We start from the raw sequence: 24,277 nt of genomic DNA, 5'->3' as shown, positions 1-24,277 counted from the left end.
TTTTCCCAGGACGGCAATGGCTATCACGAGAGGGCATAATTTTAAGGGAATAAGGATAATCCTGGGAATCACAGACCAGTCAGTCTCACATCTGTGGTGGGTAAAGTATTGGAGAAGATTCTGAGAGACAGGGTATATGACTACTTGGAAAACAATTGTTTGATGAGAGACAGCCAGCATGTCATGCCTCACAAACCTTATTGAATTCTTTTGAGGATGTGACAAAACACATTGAAGGTAGAGCAGTACATGTAGTGTAAATGGATTTTAGCAAGGCGTTTGAGAAGGTTCCCCTTTCAGAAAGTAAGGAGGCATGGGATAAAGTGAAATTTGACTGTCTGGCTATAGAGTTGGTTGGCCCAGAGAAGACAGAAGGTGGTGGTATTTGGAAAGTATTCAGCCTAGAGCTCAGTGACCAGTGGTGTTCAGTAGCAATTGGTCTGGCACCTCTGCTGTTTGTCATTTTTATAAAAGACTTAGGTGAGGAAATGGAAGGGTGGGTTAGTAAGTTTGCTAATGACATGAAGGTTGATGGAGTTATCAATAGTATGGAGGACTGTTGTAGGTTGCAACAGGACTTTGACAGGATGCAGAACTAGGCTGATAGGTATATGGAGTTCAACCTGGAAAAGTGTGAAGTGATTCACTTTGGAGGGTCGAATTTGAATGCACTAGACAAGGTTAAAGGCAGGATTCTTGGCAGTGTGGAGGAACTGGGGTCCATGTCCATAGATCCCTCAAAGTTGCCACCCAAGTTGATAGGGTTGTTAAGAAGACCTATGGTGTGTTGGCTTTCATTAGCAGGGGAATTGAGTTTAAAAGCTGCGAGATTATGCTATAGATCTGTGGGGCCCTGGTTAGACCATACTTGGAAAATTGTGTTCAGTTCTGGTTGCCTCATTCTAGGAAGGATGTGGAAGCTTTAGAGAGGGTGCAGAGGAGATTTACTAGGATGCTACCTGGATTGGAGGCCATGTCTTACAAAGGAAGGTTGAGAGAGCTCAGACTTTTTTCAATGGAGTGAAGAAGGATGAGAGGTGACTTGATACAGGTATTCAAGATGATGAGAGGCATAGATACAATGGATTTCCAGAGACTTTTTTTCCCAGGGCAGAAATGGCTATCACAAGGGGGCATAATGTTAAGGTGGTTGGTGGAAAGTTTAGGGAAGATGTCAGAAGTATGTTCTTTACACAGAGAGTGGTGAATGTGTGGAATGCACTGCCAGTCATGGTAGTAGAATCAGATACATTAGGGATATTTAAGTGACTTTTGGATATTTGCATGAAAGGTAGGTTAGTCTGACCTTTGAGTAGGACAAAAGGTCAGCACAACATCAAGGGGCGAAGGGCCTGTACTGTTCGATGTTCTCTGTTTCTGTTTTATCTCTTTACAAATGCTATTGCCATCGTCCACCCATCATCTGCCATTGGTTCTTTTGCTAATTACATATTATATAGCTGTACTTGTAGTATCTCTCCACTTTCTTTTGGATAATGTGATTGAAATTCTTCTGATCCAGGCATTTTATCTTAAATTTGATTAGTGTAGTGATGATCTTTTTTCTGCCTTTATATGTTTTTCCATTTTTCTTGATTTATTCTTTTAGTATCAAATCGTTTTGTGTTAAGTCATCAGCTTATTGCACAGGGTTTGATCCCCAATCCAGCTATAATGGATTAAGACCTGCCTTCTTGCTCCACCCCTGGTGAAAGTCATACCACTGTATGTGAGACCAACCTCTAGGGCAAAGAACAAAATCTTTTGTCACCCTCTCCCTGTGAACTTATTATGTGCCTTTTTTAAAAATCTTGTTTCCGTTTAGCCCTTACTCGACAGAATCTTGTAATTGTGTTAATGATCCTTTTAGCAGAATTGGCAGTGTGTGGGCCTTCCATTCAGAGGTGGCTGCCTGGCCACATCAGTTGTGTATTCAAAGTCCAGGGGCCGAGTAAATCATGCTATGCCCCCAACTATCTTGCATCTTCAATCCAGTTGTATGAGTGAACATTTTGAAAATGTAACAGTTGCTGTAAAATGTTGATCTAACCTCTATGCTAGTCTGAAATCATTTGTTTTTTGAGGAGTATCTCAGTCCATAGATCAAATGACCCTACATTTCAGAGATACCTCCCTGCAGGTTCTCCTCCAGGCCATCAAGAATCCCTGTTTCCCAGCAGTAGTGGCAGAAGACCACTTTAGCTAGATTGGAGCAGAGGTGAGCAGTCATTCATTCCAGTAAAATTGGGTGTAATGCCTCAAAAGGGTCAATGACTACCTGCATGTTGCAGGCATAAGTGGCACGATAAACTCACAGAAAAGTGGCACTCATAGTGGGATAAAAAAGTATAAATGTGTGAGTGCTAAGGTCTACCAGGCAGGATTTTAGATTCTGAGCCTCAGCACCCAGATGGAACATAAGGATAGAGTCATGTTGTCTAAGCCAGTGACAACCACATGATATGAACAAATTTTTAAAACTGCATTAGGATTTGGGATTGGGAATTATGTCAAGCTAATTCCCTGTCTTCTGTATTCCAGGAACTTGCAGTCAGGAAACATATCTTCCATAGTCTGCTTTGAGTCAGAATTGAACCTCTGAGGATGATAGCATGGAACACTCAGAGGAAGCATCATTACATCATTCCCCTGCGCTATCCAACAGCCTAGTTGCCTTTATGGTCATGCATCCATGATTAAGCTCGGGACCATAATTTGGTGATCACAGATATATTCATGCAATTGATGAAGAATGTACCAGCCAGGGGTCCCTGACATTCTGAGGACTACTAGACACCAGACCCATTTCAAGACTCATGCTGATGACAAGCCTCTGAGAATAGCCACAAGAAATGCAGGCAGGAGAAAGTCTGACAGGGATGTCAAAGGCTATACATAGTCTTGAGTAAATTGTGATTGAGTCCAATCAAGTCTTGTATTCTGTCACAGCTCCAGCGTATGAATGCACTTTTATGGAGAAGTTGACAACTGCCATAGGGAGACATGTCTCAACTGTGCCAGCCCAATACTTGGCCAACTGAGGTGGGGAAGAGGCACCTCAACCTCACTCCAGATTCCACTTCTCCTCTGAAGTTAGGGACCTTTGGTGAGAGGGACTGTCAGCAATCTTGCTCCAGAGTGTCCTCTCTGGAAACTCCAAGGCCCTTTTCACTGCACTGGCCCCAGTGGCTCCAGTAGGTGAGGCCAGGAAGGATACATCTGCCCCAGTGCAGATGTCTTGAGATCAAAGATGTTGACGCCTAAGACAATCAGAGGACACCTACCAAGTTCATCTCAGACAATGTGACAGAGCACACAGAGACAGCCTCCACCTAAACACCCAAGGCATATTAATAGAAAACATATGCTTAAAGCCTTATAATGACGCAAGTGTGGCGGGGTGTACAATCTATGACATTGTAAGTTTACATGTAGATATATGGTTATGAGCTCTTTATTCATGTTGTATGGTTATGTAGATAAGACCTCTAAAACAAGCTGAAGACTATTAAGGGCTTAACACAGTGTAATAGTTAATGGATTTATTTTGAGCTTGAGGAAGGATTGGTGTCCAGGAATTAAAATGGGATCCTTACTTTTCTAGATACGTATTAATGATCTTGATCTCCATGCATGAGAACAGTTTCAAAGTTTATAGACCATACAAAACTTAGAAGCATTGTAAACTGTAAGGAGGACAGGTTGTGGAAGTGGGAAGATAGGTGGCAGATGAAGTTCAGTGTGGAGAAGTGACAGGTGGTATATTTGAAAGAATGAACATGGAGAGACAGTAGACTGCTCTAAACAGTGTTCAGGAATGGAGACACCCAGGTCTGTCAGTATTTAAGTCATTATATATGGCAGCGAAGGTGGAGAGAACAGTTAATAAAATATACAGTATCCCAGGCTTTATTAATAGGGACACAGAGTAAAAGAGACAGGGGGTTATGCTGAACTAGCAGTTGGACCTCAGCTGGAGTTTAATGGCAGTTCTGAGTGCCACACTTCAGGAAGATGTGAATTCATTGTAAAGAATGCAGAAGACACTTAGAAACTTGTTTCTCAAGATGAGAAACTTCAGTTATGAAAATAAATTGAAGTTGGGATTGTTTTCCTTAGTGTGGAGAAGGCTAGGAGGGCTCTGAGAGATCTGTATAGGATAGATAGAGACAAAATGTTCTCCAGCACAAAAGCATTGAGAATGAGAGGGCACAGGTTCAAAATCATTTGCAAAAGAAGCAAGTGAAACTGAAAATAAACTTTTCTGGGGTCTGGAAAGAACTCCCTGGAAATGTAGTGGAAACGAGTTCATTTGGAGCATTCAGAAGGATGTTGGGGTAATATTGGAATAGTAAAAGTATTGTTATAGAGAAAAAAGAGGAGAATGGCTATACATTATAGTGCTCATTTGGAGGCCACTGATGGGCCACAAGCCAAAGCAAAACCTTAAGGGTCACAGCAGGACTTCTGTGGCATAGTGGTAACTGTCTGGCCGTTAGACCAGATAGTCTGGGTTCAAGTTCATCTTACCCTGGTGGTGTAATTATGTATTTGAGTAGTTTGATTCAAAATGCATGCAAGGGATCAATGATCATTTGGAACTGTTCATATAGTTGTAAAAGCTGTAAAGATATTCATTAGTCTTTTTCAAGTTATTCAGTTTTGAAGTCTGTTTTGTTTGTTTAATGTGTTATTAATTTTCTGTTTTTCCCTGTCACAATCATCTTTTTAAAATAATTTGATTGTTTCAGGGCTTAAAGTGTCTCACAATGTATTTTGATGTCAGCTTCAAAAAAAGTAGAAAAATTCTCCCTGCTTAAAAGTATTACACTAACTGAGTTAGTGAAGCATCTGATGTCTGAGGAATGGATAAACAATGTAATGGTAGTGTTCTAGTGTTTGGTCCAGACAGTCCAGGTTCACATCTCACCTGCTATGGGCATGTTTCATAATGTGTTCAAACAGATGGTTTGAAAGCATTTTTCAAAGTACTGTAGTGCAGTGATAGTGTCCCAATTCTGGCAAGGAGACTGAGGTTCAAGACCCACCTGTTCCAAAGGAATGGATAAACAATGTAATGGTAGTGTTCCAAAGGTGTATAATAACACAGGTTGATTAGGAAAATATCTAATGTGTTGGGAACTTATTAAGGGTGTTTTCAATTTGGGCTAATGTTCATAGCAAAGTAATGTATCAGCGAGCAATGACACTGAGTACTCTGAGATCAAAGTTCAAACAACAGCCGCAACATTTGTAATGACCTCCAAATACTTTATGTAGCAATATGGTGGCACTGGAGGTGAGCCTTTCATCAGTACAGGAATGGCACAGCCCAGTCTCTCACCCCTTCCAGCCCAGTTATGCCTCCGAGCTGTTTCAGGAGGCAGAATTCAAAGTCCAGCCATCCCTTACTTGACAGGTCATTTCATTGGGCTGTGTGGCCCATGAGCCATAGGTTAGAGACCCTGCTGTAGAAGGAATGTGCTGGATGTTGTATCATGTCCATATTGACATTTTTAAAGTGATGATGGCGATGGCTTGAGTGAGACATGTGCAGGCTGAAATCAGAATGTGATGAGAGTTTTGCAGGCCTGTCTGATCAATTGCATCATCACCCTGGCATTTCAAGCTGTATCAGTATGAGGCATCACCTCTATTGTCCCAAGAAACAACTCCTTAACATTTTACTGTAGTAAGCTGTGGAGGACACAAGACCACAATGATCTGAGAAAGTGGGGCATATTATACAGCACTCTGCTGGAGAGGTCTAGGCAGCAGAACCTCATCTTCAGCAATTCCATGGTCTGTTGTATTGTTGTCATGCTGTAATTTGTACTGAATGTGGATTCCACACAGATAATATGAACTGAGGATGTATCTGTCACCCAGGAACCAACTCTAGAGTTGTGTAAAAGAAGTAAATAGCTGTGACACTTGAGTGATTTTTGTTTTATTCACTCATGGGACATGAGTGATGTGGCTGGGCCAGTATGTGTTGCCCACTAAAAAGGTAGTGGTGTACTGCCTCCTTGAAGGGCCCCCTGTGGAGTGAGCACTTTTTCTTGGATTTGATTTTGCTCAAAAGATAGTTGCAGATTAATAGAATTAAATCTCTTCTATGAAAGCTGTTGGTTCTTCCTAGGGCATTCTTATCCCATATCAATTAAGCAATCAATTGCCTTTGCACTTCTGCAAATCCAGCTGTGAAGCTGAATGCAACAGTTCTGGCTGCGTAGCTGTATGTGCTGGAGCATTCAAAATCATCAGCTCTTTTGAATATGGCATTTGTGAACTCTGTGAATCAGTGTGGCTGAATGTTGTGTGTTGACCATACCATAGCTTCACATGCCCAGATCCCCCTTCTCCAGTGCCTCATTGATCTGTTACAGCTATGTCCTGGGCTGCCCTGTCATCAGCTTGCTATCCATAAGAAACTATCCCCATCCCTACCCCATTTACACCCTGCACCTGGCTGTGTCACCAGATAGTGATTAACCTGTTTTCTGTCATCCAGTTTCCTCATTCTATCTTGCATGACCTTTCCTGAGGCCACTACAACTTTACCTTCTTCCCATGAACAGCCATTCCCATGTCTCCCTGGATGGCTGCCAACCTCTATCTTCCCAGACAACTATGCCCTAACCTCCCCTCTATACCAGGCACCTGCTCTTCCTTTTTCCAGTACTGATAACAGTAATCCACAACTGCAAATGATGCTATTTATTTCCCAAAGTGTTGAATTCCCTTTGCCAACATTTCTGTTCTGTTCCTGTTCCTGTTGCACCCCACCCCCTGTCTCTTAGCTGGTTTCCTGCTCACAGTGCCATACTTAGCATTCCAACTAACTATACCATACCCTGCTTCTTTATCCTTGCAGACAGCAAGTGCACGGTACCTGTTTGAAAGGACCAATATACATAGCACCTTTTTCTATATCACCCTTTGTTTACCTTGCTTTGCTACTCATGACATGTTCCTATACCTGAGCTTCCCTCCAAATTATGATAGCACTATGGTGACATCTACCTAAGATGGATTTCTTTTGTGTGTCAGAATGCTCAAAATCAGTGTTCCTGCTGATGGAACACTCTGAAAGTGTCTCAGAATGTTTACTGAAGATGTAGCAATGTGGTCCATTCATGCTATTGGCAAAGTTGTCACAGTTTTGACACATTGCTTACATTGCTTTATTTATTAACTTTCATCTATAACTAACAGAAACATAAGAGTCAAGACTAGAAAAGGAAGATACATGTTTTATTTTACTTCTTTTTTTCCTTAATGGCAAGAAGGAGCAGAAGTCATCCTCTAGATCCAATAAAGAATCCTTGAGCCTCATTTGATCCAGGACTTTTTTTAATGATAGGATGTGGGCATTGTTGGCTGGGCCAACATTTATTGTCCATCCCAAATTGCCTTTAATTGAACTGGGTGGCTTGCTTGGCCACTTAAGAGTGAATCATATTGCTGTATCTGGTGTCACATGTCAGCACTTGTTGCCACTGTGTGATTTGAACCCAGAGCATTACCTGGTCTCTGGAGTAGTAGACTTGTGACAATATTACTGGGTCATCACCACCCTACATTGATAGTTCCTTCCCTCTTCCTGAAATTCCCTGCACCAGCACCTATCCACTCACTTTAGATGCAAGTACCATTCTCTCTATTCCAGACACCATCTGGAGTGTAATTTTAATGGACATCATCTGCTTCAACTTTCTGTCCATTTTGCTTACTTTGCTGAACTTCTCCCATTTCTGTTTCCCAAGGAATTATGGTTGGGACCCAAAAATGATCCTGATTTCCACATTCCACCTCATAGAATCTGTTCTTAAATGTTCCATGGGTCCTCCATGAGCATGCCATCAGGAAATTGACCTTGGCTTTAAATTAGTACCATGTGCACTACCAAATGGTTGGTTCTTTTGTTCTTTATTTGTTTTGAGAACTTAAGTGAAATCTGCAGCAATGTAGAAGGAGTAGCAGTAAAGATAAAGTCCTCATTTAAGCCTCTAAATCAGGAAGTCTCTTCCCAAGTTCGATTACAATCAGAATTTTATGATCAAAACTGATCCCAGAATAAACTTCATCAGATGGGCTTTGTACCTATCCAGTTGCTGCAATTGTCTCCTCAACAATTCCAGGTGTGTTTGATTTTTTATTTTCAAACTTGCAGCAATCTTAATTTCTCCATCAGAGAGCTAACCAGTTAAGGACAAGATATTTCAAATCTTAGAAATTCACTGAAGCATAGTTTGGACAGTGGCCATTGTTGGAACTGGCCAAAAATAGCGTATTTAAAATATTTCAACTTGACCAAAACTACCAATTACTCTGCAGGGGATTGCACTAGATAATATGATTCTTTAAATTTTAAACCTCTTTTTTTTTTCCCAATGCCAACTTTTACACCAAGAATCTTGGCACATTGATGCAAATGACAGGAGAATTTTGTGTGATCTATTCTTATTATTTTGATCTTTTGTCCTTTCCAATGGAAAACTCTGGAAGTGATTGAGAGCTGCATTAGACTCCGTGTTCTTTTTTTTTTGTCCTTACCTGCTCATACTTCACTGAAGCAGTGGTGTAACTCCTGTGAAAACTCCTAGCTTGTGTGTGAACTATACTAACAGTGAGTATCAACACTGAAACCATAGTTTCCAAAATATTATTGATAATCTACTGTATGAACACAATTTGTTGAAGCAAGATTTTAATTTCTATCTCCATTTATTATTAATTTAAATAACCTCCTGTTTCTATACAGTCTTAACCCTACTTACAGCACTTACCTTTTAATATTATTGGGAAAGAAACATCTCTGTAATTCAAACTAAAGTGGTCTGTTTTTTACAATTATTTAAAGGCTGTTAACTCTGAAAGCAAAATGCTTTTCATTCTATAGAATATTGTTACATTTTATTCCATGTCAAACCTCACTGAATCTGATGGGTTTTTTGGCTAATATCAGTTTCATTTAAGATTTTAGAAGAGGTTTCATGAGGAGGCCTAGCTAGTTTTCTTGCTTCGTATCACTCGCCTACTTGACCACCTATCCCACCCCATAACACCTCTCTTGCATAATTGTTGTCATGTGCTATTCCGGGAACAACTTGCCATTGGCAGGGTATCTCTGAATTGACTGACATAGCTGGTGCTGGTGCCATCTTTTGAAAAGCTGTTGTGCAACCAAACAAGCACTGAGTCCCAAGTGGTCCTGCAGGGTTCCTGCTCTGGACATGGCAGACAAGGGAAATTTAGCATGCTGCTTCATCCTTCCTGTTATCAGACTTTTGAATGTGCCTCTCATATATTAGTCCCTGCCTCTTCCTTTCATTCTAGGACAAAAGCAGCCCACATTATGACAGCTAGAGTCAAGGCAGGTGGTGGGCTGCTGAACATTCAGCTCCTCATAAATTATGTGGAGAGCATCTGAACTGTCTCTGCCTCAAGTGGTTGATTGTCCATGTCCAAGCCCCTGGGCTGGAATTGGAGGTTTTTCTTGAAGTACAGAGCCTGAACTACTCTGAGCAAAGGCTCCTTTCACTTGACTGATGACAACTGACAACCATAACAAACTACCTACCTTTGTGTCTGTGCTGAAACACTACTGCAGTATAGCAAGCCTGGAATCTCTGGAACAAAAAGACAAGCCATCAAGACAGAAGGTTGGTCTGCAGGTGCAACAGGTAATTTGGAAGGCAAATAGAATTTTGTCCTTCATTGCTAAAGGGTTTGAGTTTAAAAGCAGGGAGGTTATGTTGCAGCTGTACAAGGTGCTGGTGAGGCCACACCTGGAGTACTGTGTGCAGTTTTGGCCTCCTTACTTGAGGAAGGATGTACTGGCACTGGAGGGGGTGCAGAGGAGGTTCACTAGGTTGATTCTGGAGTTGAGGAGAGACTGAGTAGATTGGGATTATATTCATTGGAATTCAGGAGAATGAGGGGGGAATGTTATAGAAACATATAAAATTATGAAGGGAATAGATAAGATAGAAGTAGAGATGATGTTTCCATTGGCAGGTGAAGCTAGGACAAGAGGGCATAGCCTCAAGGTTAGAGGGAGCAGCTTTAGGACTGAATTGAGAAGGAACTTCTTCACCCAGAGGTTGTTAGTCTATGGAATTTCTTGCCCAGTGAAGTAGTTAACACTTGTTCAGTCAACGTTTTAAAAGCTAAGTTAGATTTTTTTTGAACAATAAAGGAACTAAGGGATACAATGAGAACACGGGTAAGTAGATCTGAGTCCACAAAAAGATCAGCCATGATCTTATTGAATGGCGAAACAGGTTCGAAGGGCCGGAAAGCCTACTCCTGCTCCGAGTTGTTATGTTCTTATTATGACAGAAGTTTTGTGAGCGTCCCGGTAAGCTCAGGGTGAGTGAGTGCTACGACAGGAAGTAAACAGCCCAAAAATGCAGCCTGGGCCAGTCAGTGAGCTGTATGATGTCCCTGAGCATGCACAGTCCTTGTGGCAGCATTACAATAATAGTTGCTGGTGCGTCCCATGGTGCAGCATTGAAGTGCAGAAGCAGCCTGTAAGGATTCGTTATGTGCCATGTGTACTATTAGAGGCTAACATTGCCCAGTGTATGTGGATGTGGGCTGCATGTGGCCGTGTTGTGGAGTGTTCCCTCAGACGTTAATGCCTAGTGTTAAACTAGATGTTCTTTGAAGCAAGAATTGCGTTGAAGTTGCCAGGTACCATTCTGATTTTCAATGTCAAGATAGGACACTGGATAATGAGACAAGTTGTGCCATTAATAATATGTTGAAAAAGTAATAATCTCCTTTAATTGGCTCTGCTCAGCCTCACCACACCCACCTGTTCGATGTCTAGAAGTTGCCATGGGTTACTCCCAAAGTAGAAAAAGGCCTCACTGGATTTTGTACTTGTTTCTGCCTCAAATCTCACTATTGCCCATATTATTCAAGCCCCTACAAGATTCTACTGCTTATCTTTTTCAAATTGTGTAGCTCTAAAATAATGATCCTCCTGAATATGTCTAGATGTAGCAATTCGTTGCAATGTTTCAATCAGAGGTACAGCTGCAGTGATGGAAAATCAATCAGTACCCCCACATTTGCTTGAAACCCCCCACCCCCACCCCCCAAATTTGGCCTGTCATTTCAAAAGTGATAAAACTGGTATATGATCACTCTAACACAAAACAATCTGGATATTGGGATGAACTCACACCTGAAATGAAGTTTGAGCCATCTAGAAGATCAGAACTATCACGAATCACAAGATTAAGGTTCAGTTGAAGGCCAATTGGTGCATCATACTTGCACCAGCTCTTTGAAAAAGCATTATTATTTCGTACTGATCTGGTTTTTCCCCATACCTTGCACAATTCTTCTATCCAAATAATCATCCAAGGCCCTCTTAATTGCTTCAATTTAACCTGGCTCCATCACATTTCCAGGTATTGCATTCCATACTCTAATTACACTGAGTGAAAAACATATGCCACATCATCGTTTCTTCTTTTGCACATCACTTTAAATCTATGGCTTCTTATTCTTGTCCCTTTTATGAGTGTTAGCAGTTTCTCCCTATCTACTCCATCCAGCCCAGTATTGATTTTTAAAAAAACTCTGTCAATTCTGTTTATTTAACTCCAAGGAGAACAGTCCCAACATCTGCAATCTATCCTCAGTATTGAAATTTCTCATTCCTAGAACCATTTTTGTAAATAATTTCTGCACTCTCTCAAATGCATTCACATCGTTTCTATATTGTAGACAGTACTCCAACTAAGGTCTACCAAGTGTCTTATACAAGTTCAACATCACCTCCCTGCTGTTGTACTCTATGCCCCTGTTAATAAAGCAGGAGACACTGGATATGTTTTTTTTTAAGTTCTCTCCACTTGTCCTGATTTGGAAATGCAGGTGTTGGATTGGGGTGTACAAAGTTACAAATCGCACAACACCAGGTTATAGTCCAACAAGTTTATTAGGAAGCACTAGCTCTCGGAGCACTGCTTCTTCAGGTGGTTGTGCAGCAGCACTCCAAAAGTTAGTGCTTCCAAATAAACCTGTTGAACTATAACCTGGTGTGTGGTTTTTACCTTTGTCCACTTGTCCTTCTATATTCAATGATCCGTGGACAGGTTGTGGTTACACTAAATATATTGGTAGCAGCAAAATTTTCATCTATTTTCATCAGATAACAACGCAGCTGGTCATCAAAATGCTTCCTTCCTCCACTGGCAGTCACTAAGTCACATTTGTAACTGCTCTTGAAATTTAAATAAGGTGACCTCACCATGACCCTTGTGCTTCAATCATGGGCATCCACTCCAGCATACTTAAGCCTGCACATCTTTCCATTCTAAAAAAAAGTAAAGTTTTAACTTCATGCAACAGATTTAATTCCAAGCAAAGAGAAGTAAGTACATAACTTTACACAGTAATCACTATCTTGATGTTTGCTTTGCACAGTAATTGTTGTAATTTCTGTGTAACAAAGCTGAAATTAAATGGATCTACAAGTGCTATTGCAATTCCTAAATTCTGCTTTTCTTTCTATTTGCATAGTTAATTTGAAGTTAAGACTTATGACCAAGTACTTTAGAAGCATTTATGTACTTCCGTTTATAGAGGTAGAGTGAGCTAAAAGTTTATGATAATATTATAACTTCTTACTTCTAACAAGCAATTTCCTCCCAGAATGTGAAGTCAAATTTGGTTTTTGCTAAATATTTATTTAGATCAGCCTGGTAGTATGATTTCTTTCAACTGAATTTCCTTAGTTATTACCTCCATATTATGCAGTGACCTGGATGTTAGGGAAAACATAACAGTTGATGTAGGGGAAAACATTACTCACAGCAATTAATCCTAACCAATCCTTTTGATTGGTGTTCTTTGAAAGTAATTGATCTTCTTCCCACAGATTTCACACAACTAAAAAAAGTCCTAGTCTGCAGTAGTTATTTGGGACACTTTATACAACACAGAAGCCAACCAAAGTAATCCCACTGTCTCTCATAGTTCAGTGACTCTGCAAATTTTTATTCAGTAATAAACAATAATGTCTGCCCTGAATATTTACTGTAGCAAGACATTTCATTCTTCAGTGACCCTCTGTGTAACTGAAACATTCCAAATTTCTCTCTGCATACTCAGCCTCTTACTACAATCCCTATACACTCATGACTATATGGACAAATTTTGTCATAGTCCATCTACAACTACTCCATTGTAGGCCAGATCTCAAACAATAATGAGACAGATTACCAGAATAAGAGAGAGTACTTGGCAGCATGGTGTAAAGATAATAATCTCTCCTTCAACATCAGGAAAATGAAAGAGCTGATCACTAACTTCAGGAAGCAATGTTGCTAAGTTGGAGATAGTCAAATTCCCAGGAGTGATGATACAAACAACCTGAGCTGGTCCATGTTGATGTGATGGTCAAGCAAGCACAACAATGCCTCTACTTCCTCAGGAGGCTAAGGAAATTTGGCATGACCATAAAGAGACTCACCAAATTTTATAGATATAACACAGCAAGCATTCTATTCAGATGCATCAAGGTTTGGTATGGCAATTGCTCTGCCCAGGACCGTAAGAAACTACTAAGAGTCATGAACACAGCCTTATCCATCACACTAGCCAACTTTACATCTGTTGACTCCATCTATTCTTCTTGTTGGCTCAGGAAGGAACCCCTCTCACCTGGTTATATTCTCTTCAAACCTCTTCCACTGGGAAGAAGATCTAAAAGCATAAACATACATATCAACAGATTCAAAAACATCATTTTCCCTGCTGTTGTTAGACTTCTGAGTTGACCTCAAATTTGAAATTTAATGTTGATCTTGCTGTTTGTGCACCTTCTCTGCAGCATCACATTGCATTCTTTGCTTTGTTCTATTACTCTAACGCACTTTGTGTGGTATGAGCTGCCTGTAGGGAATGCAAACAAAACCTTTTTATTGCACGTAGATACATGTCACAAAAGTAAATCTAATCAAATCTATGGTAATAAATTTTAGTTGTTGAGCTGTTTTAACTAAGGGCTTAACTTTAACTATTTCAAAGCCTTTCTATTTGCTCAGAATTAAAATTGGGCCCTAGATCCCCCAGCAAAGTAAATTGTTTTTCTCCATTCAATTTATCAAAGCTCTTGATAATTTTAGAAAACGTCTATTAAGCATCCTATATGTACCTGACCTTCAATACAGCCCCCACCTTCAATACAGTACACACACACCTTCCTATCTAATTCAATGCGACCTTGCCATTATTCTTGCCATAAAGAATGGCATCACATTCTACAGTTTGTTCATTCTGGCACAATTTTGCTCTCCAAGAAAGTGTCTAAGGTGCAGCAATACTAATGAGGATTTGTCTATGAGCTCAGCATGAATAATATAATGGAAGATTTTGGAAAACAGGTCCCACAAGATTCACTAAATTGTTCTTGATTTTTCTAGCTAGCTGGAAAATAACTGAATTTCTCAAAATTAATGCACTGGTAGAATCAAATATAACTGAGCAGCAGAGAAGAAAGTCCTCTAGGGAATGAATTTTTATAATTGACAAGTAATCGTGCATGTGTTAGCACTTAAATGTTTAAGTTATCAAATTTTCTTGGCAGGATGATCAGCAAGACACTGCTGCTATGAAGGAAACAATAGACAAAAATGTTAGGTTTCAAGTTGAACCAATACGATATGATATTGAGGATCTAGATCTCATTCATGACAGAGACCCATCTGGCAGAGGAATTGGACTGTCAGAAAAGAACCCTTTTAGTAAGCAAGATTATAACCTTAAATATTCAACCTTATCGACTGGTAACAAATGAAAATAAAAATGCTTAAGTTAGAATGTTATGTTTCATATGTAAAACACAGATGTATTTGTATGTGGTACGCAATCCATCACTGAGATTGTGGCTGAAGCAAAATATTTCTTGTAGTATAGTAATCTATTTCTGATCGTTAAGACACAGGCCCTAGGTTTCATTCTTGGTTGGGTGTGTAGAATTCCTAGCTCTGTTGACTGATCTTTGCAAAAATATGACTGCTTGGACTTTTCATTTTCAGTGCAAGGGCTAGATTGGAGGTCAGAGTGGGCAACCTGGGAAAACCTAAAGGTGAATGCCCAATGTGGTGGTGGAATGAGTAGAGAGCTGCCTTGAAGTTTGGACACAGTGCTAGATGTTTAAAAATGAAGATTATTACAGGAAACATTCGTCCAACCCTTACCCCTCACTCCACTGTTTGCCTAATACTGTCCACACGCCCAATCTATGCCAGTGTATGTCAGGGATGTTTTAGATCGAGTCGACAGGATTCTTAAGGGGGAGGGGGAGCAGCCAGAAGTCATGGTACCCATCATTACCAATGACATAGCTTGGGAAAGGGATGAGGACCTGAAAAGAGGATATAGGGAGTTAGGTTGGGAGCTACAAGACAGGACAAGCTGTATAGTAATCTCAGGATTGCTACCGGTGCCATGGACTAATGAGGCTAGGAATACAGAGCAAGATGAACAAGTGGCTGCAGGGCTGGTGTAGGAAGGAAGGCTTCAGATATGTGAATCACTGAGATACCTTCTGGGGAAGATGGTACCTATACAGAAAAGGACAGGTTGCACCTGAATTGGAGGGGCACCAATATCCTGGGTGGAAGGTTTTCTTGAGCTCTTCGGGTTTAAACTAGTTTGGCAGAAGGATGGAAACCAGCGCTATGGATCAGAGGGTGGAGTAGCTTGTGTACAGCCAGATACAGCATGCAGAGAGTCTGTGAGGAGGGATAGACAGTTGATAGGACAAATTTGTAGTCAGTGTGATGGGTTGAAGTTTGTCTATTTTAACGCAAGAAGTGTCAGGAATAAGGGTGATGAACTTAGAGCATGGAGCAGTACTTGAAGCTATGATGTTGTGGCCATTACAATGACTTGGATATCACAGGGGCAGGAATGGTTGTTGTATGTTCCGGGGTTTTGATATTTCAAGAGAAATGAGGGGGGAGAGGTAAAAGAGGTGTGGGAGTGCCATTGCTAATCAGGGATAGTATCACACCTGCAGAAAAGGAGGTCATCAAGGAGCGTTTGTCTACAGAATCAGTATAGGTGGAAGTCAGAAACCAGAAAGGAGCTGTCAGTTTCTTGGGAATTTTCTACACATACCCCAATAGCAACAGAGACACAGAGGAACGGATTGGGAGACAGATTTTGGAAAGGGTGCAGAAGCAACAGGGTTGTTGTCATGGGTGACTTCAACTTTCCTAATATTGATTAGAACTTCCTTAGTTCAAATAGTTTGAATGGAGGAGTTTCTGTCAAGTGTGTCCAGGAATGATTCCTGACTCAATATGTAGACGGGCTGACTAGAGGGGAGGCCAAGTTGGATTTGGTGCTTGGCAACGAACCAGGCCAGCTGTTCGATCTCTTGGTGGGAGAGCATTTCAGTGATAGTGATCACAACTTCCTGACCTTAACTATAATCATGGAAAGCAGTAGGAGCAGATAGTATGCGAAAGTATTTAATTGGAGGAGGAATTACAATGCTATTAGGCAGGATCTGGGATGCCTAAATGGGAGCAAATGTTCTCAGGGAAATGCACAATAGAAATGTGAAGGTTGTTTAGGGAGCACTTGCTGCAGTTGCTGGATAGGTTTGTCCCACTGAGACAAGAAAGGGATGGTAGGGTGAAGGAACCTTGGGTGACAAAGGATGTGGAACATCTAGTCAAGAGATTAAAAGGAAGTTTGGTTAAGGTTGAGGAGGCAGGGATCAAACAGGGCTCTAGAGGATTACAACATAGCCAGGAAGAAACTGAAGGAGATTTAAAAGGAGGCATGAAAAAACTTTTAAAACTTTAGCAGGTAGGATTAAGCAAAATCCTAAGGCATTCTACACGTGAGGGTAGGACTGATTTGGGATAATGGAGGGAACTTGTGCCTGGAGTTGGAGGGGGTAGGGGAGGTCCTTAATGAATACTTTGCTTCAGTATTCGCTACTGAGATGGACCTTGACATTTATGAGGAGGGCGTGAAACAGACTGATATGCTCAAACAGATTGATGTCAAGAAGGTGGATGTGCTGAAAATTTTGAAGGATAGATAAGTCCCTTGGGCCAGACGGGATATACTCAAGGTTACTATGGGAAGTGAGAGAAAAGATTGCTATACCTTTGACAATGATCTTTGCATCCTCACTGTCCACTGGATTAGAGCCAGATGATTGGAGGGTGGCAAATATTACTCCCCAGTTCAAGAAAGGGCATAGGGATAATTCTGGGAATTACATCTGTTGTGGGCAAATTATTGGAGAGGTTTCTGAGAGACAGGATTTATTATGACTTGGAAAACCATAGTTTGAGAGATAGTGAGCATGGCTTTGTGAGGGGCAGGTCATGCCCTTGCAAGCCTTTTTGAATTCTTTGAGGATGTGACAAAACACATTGACGGTAGAGCAGTGGATGTGGTGTAAGTGGATTTTAAGAAGGTGTTTGATAAGGTTCCCCATGGTGGGCTCATTCAGAACATTAGGAATTGTGAGATACAAGGAAATTTGGCTGTCTGGATGCAGAATTGGCTGGCCCGTAGAAGACAGAAGGTGGTGGTAGATAGAAAGTATTCAGCCTGGAGTTCAGTGACCAGTGATGTTCTGTAGCAATCAGTCTGGGACCTCTGCTCTTTGTGATTTTTATAAATGATTTTGATGAGGGAGTGGAAGGGTCGGATGGTAAGTTTGCCGATGACATGAAGGTTGGTGGAGTGATGGATAGTGTGGGCTGTTGTAGGTTTCAACAGGACATTAGCCAAAAACAGAGCTGGGCTGATAAGTGGCAGATGGAGTTCAACCTGGAAAAGTGTTAAGTGATTCATTTTGGAAGGTCGAATTTGAATACAGAATACAGGGTGAAAGGCAGGATTCTTGGCAGTGTGGAGGAACAGAGGGATCTTGGGGTCCAGGTGCATATATCCTTCAAAGTTGCTACCCAAGTTGATAGTGTTGTTAAGAAGGCATGTAAATGTTTTCATTAGGGGGAGTTGAGTTTAAGAGCCGTGAAGTTATGCTACAGCTCTCTGGAACCCTAGTTAAACCTCACTTAAAATATTGTGTTCAGTTCTGGTCACCTCACTCTAGGAAGGATGTGGAAGCATTAGAGAGGGTGCAGAGGAGATTTACCAGGAACCTGCCTGGACTGGAGGGCATATCTTCTCAAGAAAGGTTGGGATAACTCGTGCTTTTCTCATTGGAGCAATGAAGGGTGAGAAGTGACTTGATAGAGGTGTACAAGATGATGAGAGTGAAGATGGAGTGAATAGTCAGAGACTTTTTCTGAGGGCAGAAATGGCTGTCACAAGGGGGCATAATTTTAAGGTAATTGGTGGAAGGTTTAGGTGAGATGTCAGAGGTAGGTTTTTGATGCAGAGAGTGGTGGGTGCCTGGAATGCACAGCCAGTGGTGGTAGTAGAGTCAGATACATTAGGGACATTTAAGCGACTCTTGAGTAGGCACACAGATAATACTAAAATGAAGGGTATGTAGGTTAATTTGATCTTAAAATAGGATAAACGGTCGGCACAACATCCAGTGCGGAAGGGCCTGTACTATACTGTACTGTTCTATGTTATTTTATTGACCCCAATAATCCCCAGTACCGTCCATGATGACTTTTGCTCCCATTTATACCAACAGCCCTTTTATAACCCAATTCATCTAACTGCCAATATGCCAACTTATAACACACGAACCTCCTTTTCCTTCCTACACCCCGGCTAGTATCTACAATAGGCAAACCGCAGGAGCCATTTTGACATAAAATTATGTATCTATGCATAATGACACTCTTTAAAAATAGTCCTGTCATTAATTTTAAAAAATTTCAATAAGTTGAAATTCCTTCAACTAATCTGGTATAAAAACAAATATTTCACTCCTGCTTAAATTCATTGAAATGTACATAATATTAAATTCTGTTCCAGAACCCCTGTTGCTCACACGTTTGGGATCATCTGTCATGCCCCTGACCTCGCATGGATCCGAAGTTGAGTGAGACAGGCTAAATTAAGAAATGTGCTCAGAGTAGTGTCGTATTTAATTTATACATTTTACTCCATACTCAATAAATGCCACCCCTTTAATTTCTCTGACTCCAGTAAAGTCCTCTCTGTAAGGAGTCAGTCTTTGATTTGAAATTTTATTGTACTTAAATTAAAAATTTCTAACTTAGAATTAAGAGGAGAGACTTGATGTACAGGTACTGATTTCTTGAAAGGAAACAATGTTAAGAAGACATTCAATTGCTTTTTCTAAAATTACCAAGGGTTTGAGTAGACTGACCAGATAAAGAAAATGTTCTTTGGTTAGGGTGAGAAATGAGGAAATTATCAATTATAAGTATCACTGAGGGTCAGAAAAGTGCTTATAAGAAAATCCTTTATACAGTGGATAATTAGAATGCTTTGCCACAGTCAGATACCATTGCTAAATTTAAGCAATCATTAAACTCTTTGAAGCATGGAAGGACATAGTGCATTAAGGAATGATTGAGCCAAGAGATGAGAATTGGATGCTACATTATAAAGTTATCACATGCACCATGGGCCTCCTGTAGGTTTATGGTCCTCAGATTTTAACTGAACTCAAGAAGAGATGAACATGACTGTCAGTAAGCAATTTCACTGCATACGCTTTGCCTTAGAATTCTGCATTATTGCACCCACGTTCTCAGTGTACCGGTTTCATTCTGATGCCAGTGAGTCATTGAGTTATCAGAGAGATCCTAACTCCAGAAGTGTCACCTCCATATCTGGTAGACATAAGTTTTGCTAGTTGGAAGGGGTGATTCAGATGTGGGACATTATTCACAAATGAGGGAAACTAGAATTTAGCAGGATCACTTGAAATCACTACTGACTTCAAATGGACCAATTTTTCTGAAACAATGACCAGTGTGCAAGTTATGAATTTTTTGAACAGATGTAGCTCCTCTTGGTTACTGCAAGTTACTGCTGTCCTGGCCGTTTAAAATTTGAGAAATCTACCTACTATGGTTGAGAGTTGGAAAGAAACTGTTCTTGCAGTTTCAAAACCTTGGTCATAGAACTTTATGAATATATGGGGTTAGGAAGTGTACATTTACAGATTGATTGACAATGTAAGAAGATTATTAAGGAATTAGCTGCCTTTACTGTGAAGTCATGAATACAAGTGTTTGTTTTTATAAGCAAGTATGTCCTTAACAGGATTTAAATGTATTGAAGTGTGCTTTTGTGTTTACATCTATAATACATAATTAGAACTTTATTTCATATCAGTATGGTTCTTGAGATTGTCCTGTGGTTAATACAGTATTGGGTGAGATGATATAGGGATAGATGTTGGTGGGGGTTCTTGATTTGAGACGATATTGCACTAAGTTGAGATAATTGGCATATGGGTTCACCGGAATAGGTATGAGTTCATGAATTAACACAAAGTTGGTAATAATGTTGAACAAAATCTCTGGAATGAAGTGCCAGAGAACCAAGCCAGCCCTTTAAAACAGTCCACTATTGCAATGGGCACCCTCCCGAGATGGTTGCCTGCTAAACCACCCCCCACCCCCCAAAAGGAGCATGACTTTACCTTAGTCAAAAACATTCATATACTCAGTTAAAATAGGACTCTTCCTGGCAAAAATTGCAAGCATTTGATTCCAGTAAAACAATGCAACCCCTCATTTTCGTCCGACTAAATTGATTTTTTTTTTGTTTAGCTGATGAAACTAAACCTTCCAAGGCCACCAGATGTGATTGTCCAAGTGAAGAACCAAGTAAAGACAAGATTCCATCTGTATCTGAAACCTGTAGTTTGGAGAACAGTCAAGCTGATGTTCACTGTGTTTGTCAATGTAAAAATTTTGATGACAGTTTGCCATCAACTGACAGCCATAACATGCTAAATAAAGATTTACCACCATATTCTCAGTCTGATGCAACAAAACCTTCAAGTTTAAAAGGAGATGATTTTGAAAATGCCACTGAATGCAATTTAGCTACCAAAGGATGGGAGACTCCTCGCCCCATGGCAAATGAAGACTTACTAGACAAAAATCACTATTACTTAGTGAGCATTGACAAACTTAAATCCACAGCCCATGGAGAAAAAATCCATATAGGTGACTTACAAACTCGGAGTGACTTCATAAATGAATGCTGCTCTGAAACATCTTCCCAAGACATACCGCAGTGTGAAATGTTCAAATGTGCATATGACACAAGTAGTCAGTCATCAGACAGCTCTTGTTCATGTGCTGAAGAATCAACATATTGTGCTCTAAATAATATTTCTTTACAAGACAACTGTGATACTTTTGTTTTCATTCCAAAGAGGCCAATTGATAGTGATCCTGTTCATGCTGTAGAGGATGACTACAGAGAAAACTCTAATGGGAAAGAGCAAAAGCTTGTCTTCCCACGGCATAGCAAAAGTGGTGCAGTTATTTATCGACTTTCTGAGCCTGAAAACGAACCCAAGGACTAAGTGTACAAGTGGTAGGTCACAAAATATGAATCACTGAAGCTAAGTCGTATTGAGGGAGTGGTTGTATTACTCGTAGCCTTTATCAATAACAGTGAAGACAAAATATAAATTAATTTATTACTTTCAGATTTCTCTAAGATATAAAAAAAAGTGCTTACTAATGTTTCTATTTTGTCAAAACATGGACAAGCTGAGATTGTATGTGCACATTATTGATGATGCTAGTGCCCAGTACAGAGATTTAGCTGGACAGTGAAATTCCTCTTTTAACAAAAAAGAGAAAATGTCTTTTTCTCCTTAATTAGTGACATGCCATCAATTGGCCATGGCATAGTGGTCCTAATCTTCCCTTTGAGTCAGAGGTGTCAGTTATATTAATATTTCCAGAGACTGGAGAACAAAATCTGAGCTGGTCCTCCTGTGCAGAATCCAGAAAGTGTGCACTGTCACCAGTGCTGTCTTTCAGATCAGATTTTAAACTGAAATCTCATCTACCTTCTCAAATGGATATAAACAATTCCATGCTACTGTTTTGAAGAAAACAAGGTAGTTCTCTCTGATGTCCTGACCAATGTTCATGCTTAAATTAAAATCACTAAAGCAGATCAAATTACAATCAACACTGCTATTTATGAAATCTTACTGTGTGAAAATTGAATGCCATGTTTTGTATATTACAGCATCAACTACTTTTCAATCGTACTTCATTAGAATTAAAACACTTTGGGATGTCCCATTGGTGAGAAATGTGCTCCAAAAATACAAGTCTTACTTTTATTGAACTCAAATTCTCAAAATCATGTATTTCAAAACAATTTTGTATTCTCACAATTTTATTTGTGATTGTTAATTATGTCCACACCCCAATTTACATTCTAAGTGGGTTTAACCCTTAAACTGCTGGCAGCTCCTTGGAATTCCAGGTTTTCTCGATTGAGCATTGTTTTTAAGTTTTAAGTTCATGCTGTGCAACACAAAAACAATGGCTGTTGAAATCCCAGAATTAATTTTATTACAATATTATTAATCCTTGCCTCCATGAGTAAACATTTAAAACAATATTAAAGAAAATAATAAAATCTATTACTGCTTGCCATGGCTTCCCATTTTCCTTTAACTCTATCTTTCATTTGTCCTCTTATAATTTCTGTATTTAACACATTTATAACAAATTGGTGCATTTCTTTGATAGTATTGGCAGTATGTTGTAATATGCGTTCATAATGGTAACATTATACCATGTAATACATAATATATTGTAAACAGTTGAAACATTGGAAGGAATGTTTCTCACGTGTGGCTGACCCTTCCATTTCTCATTTGTTTGGTTTCCCAATGGATTTGTCTTCTACAATGTTCTTTTGTTCTCTGTTTGTATTCCTTACATATTTGAGTTGTCATCGCTGAGCTTTTCCTCAGCTATACCACCTGAATTGGCGTAGTATCAGGGTGGAAAAGAGATCAAATACTTGTCATTAAACCATTATTCTCTCAATGCACTGCAGAACCACCCCTCCCTGCAGGGATTCCAGCTATCTGTACTTTTGGCCATCTCACCAAATGAAACAATGATCAGAGTAAGGCCTGAGTGGAGTACTACTATGTCTTGAAGGAGCAACAGCATGCTTCAGTTTTTTTCCCCAGAGTGCTTCTTCCCATTTTAGCAATGGTTCCTCTTTCTAATTATGTTTTTAGGGAGTGTCCTACTAGTGATCTAGTAGCATCACTAGATTTTAATATCCAGCAGTTGCAGGCTCTTTTATAACGGGAACCTCTTTTGAAGCCATAGCTGCATTTGAATTAGCTGTGGCAGGAAAAGAATTCAGGCTAACTGCCGAGTTGAGGTGGCAGGCAGAATTCTGACCCCTGAGATAATCTGCATTTTTTTTTGTCACCAACAATCTTGCTCTTTCCTCTTTTGGAGTATTTAATTATCTTACCCCAAAATGTCAACATGGCTCAGTGAGAGGACGTACACTTCTTAATCCAAGGTAAGTAATAATATTTTATTCCATTAAGTGGCATAGTCTGGCTGATAAGTTAATGAAATACACAGGGATTGTAGCAACGGAAAGCCATTTTTCCAATTCATTGTTCCTCTGATATCCAGACTCGTATTATTGTTCAATCAATGCCACCAATAACAGAATAAATTACTGTTATTGTCATTTTGGTTAATGGGTCACTATTCTTTGCAAATTGACTGCAAATTTCATTGTAACTGCAACTCAAAAGTAAGTTTATTTGCTGTGAAATGCTTTGATATGTCCCAATGACATAGAGGCATAGAAAAATAGAAAATAGCAGTAGGGGAAGGCAATTTGGCCATTTTAACCTGCTCCACATTCTATATGAGCATGGCTGATCATCCAGTTCAGTACCCTGTTTTTCCACTTCTTCCCTTTAGCCCTTAGAACTATATCTAATACCTTCATGAAAAAAAATCAATGTTTTGGCCTCAACCACTTTCTGTGGCAGAAAATTCTACTAGCTCTTTGGGTGAAGAAATTTCTCCTCATCTCTGTTCTAAAAGGCATATCCCTGGCTCTGGACTCCCTGGTCATCAGGAACATCCTTCCTGCACTTATCGCAAACGATATCGCTGGAGGAGAAATTGACTAGGCTGAAACAGAACTGACAGTCTGCACAGGTAGAACAGATATCTCCTCTAGGACTGAGGATGAGACCAGTTTTATAGTAATGCTGCACAATGACACTGATTAAGAAATAGGAAACTATAATGTTTCTGGAAATGGAAAAATTTAGTTGCAAGGA

The 24,277-nt window shown here is 40.0% G+C and overlaps 1 protein-coding gene across 1 annotated transcript in view; it reads left to right on the top strand.

The window, feature by feature from the left end:
* The window catches only part of LOC122554345, a 97,452-nt gene extending 74,871 nt beyond the window's left edge, over nt 1–22,581 (top strand). The window contains exons 8-9 of the mRNA XM_043699219.1: nt 14,615–14,771; nt 20,736–22,581. Of these exons, the coding sequence (XP_043555154.1) occupies nt 14,615–14,771; nt 20,736–21,502 (924 nt within the window). The 3' untranslated portion in view covers nt 21,503–22,581. The remainder of the gene's footprint in view (nt 1–14,614; nt 14,772–20,735) is intronic.
* The last annotated feature ends 1,696 nt before the right edge of the window (nt 22,582–24,277 follow it).

The sequence above is a fragment of the Chiloscyllium plagiosum genome, chromosome 11, assembly GCF_004010195.1.
Source record: "Chiloscyllium plagiosum isolate BGI_BamShark_2017 chromosome 11, ASM401019v2, whole genome shotgun sequence".
In the NCBI taxonomy this organism is placed as follows: Eukaryota; Metazoa; Chordata; class Chondrichthyes; order Orectolobiformes; family Hemiscylliidae; genus Chiloscyllium; species Chiloscyllium plagiosum.
Note: the sequence above shows the minus strand (reverse complement) of the source record. Positions and strands in the feature narration are given on the sequence as shown.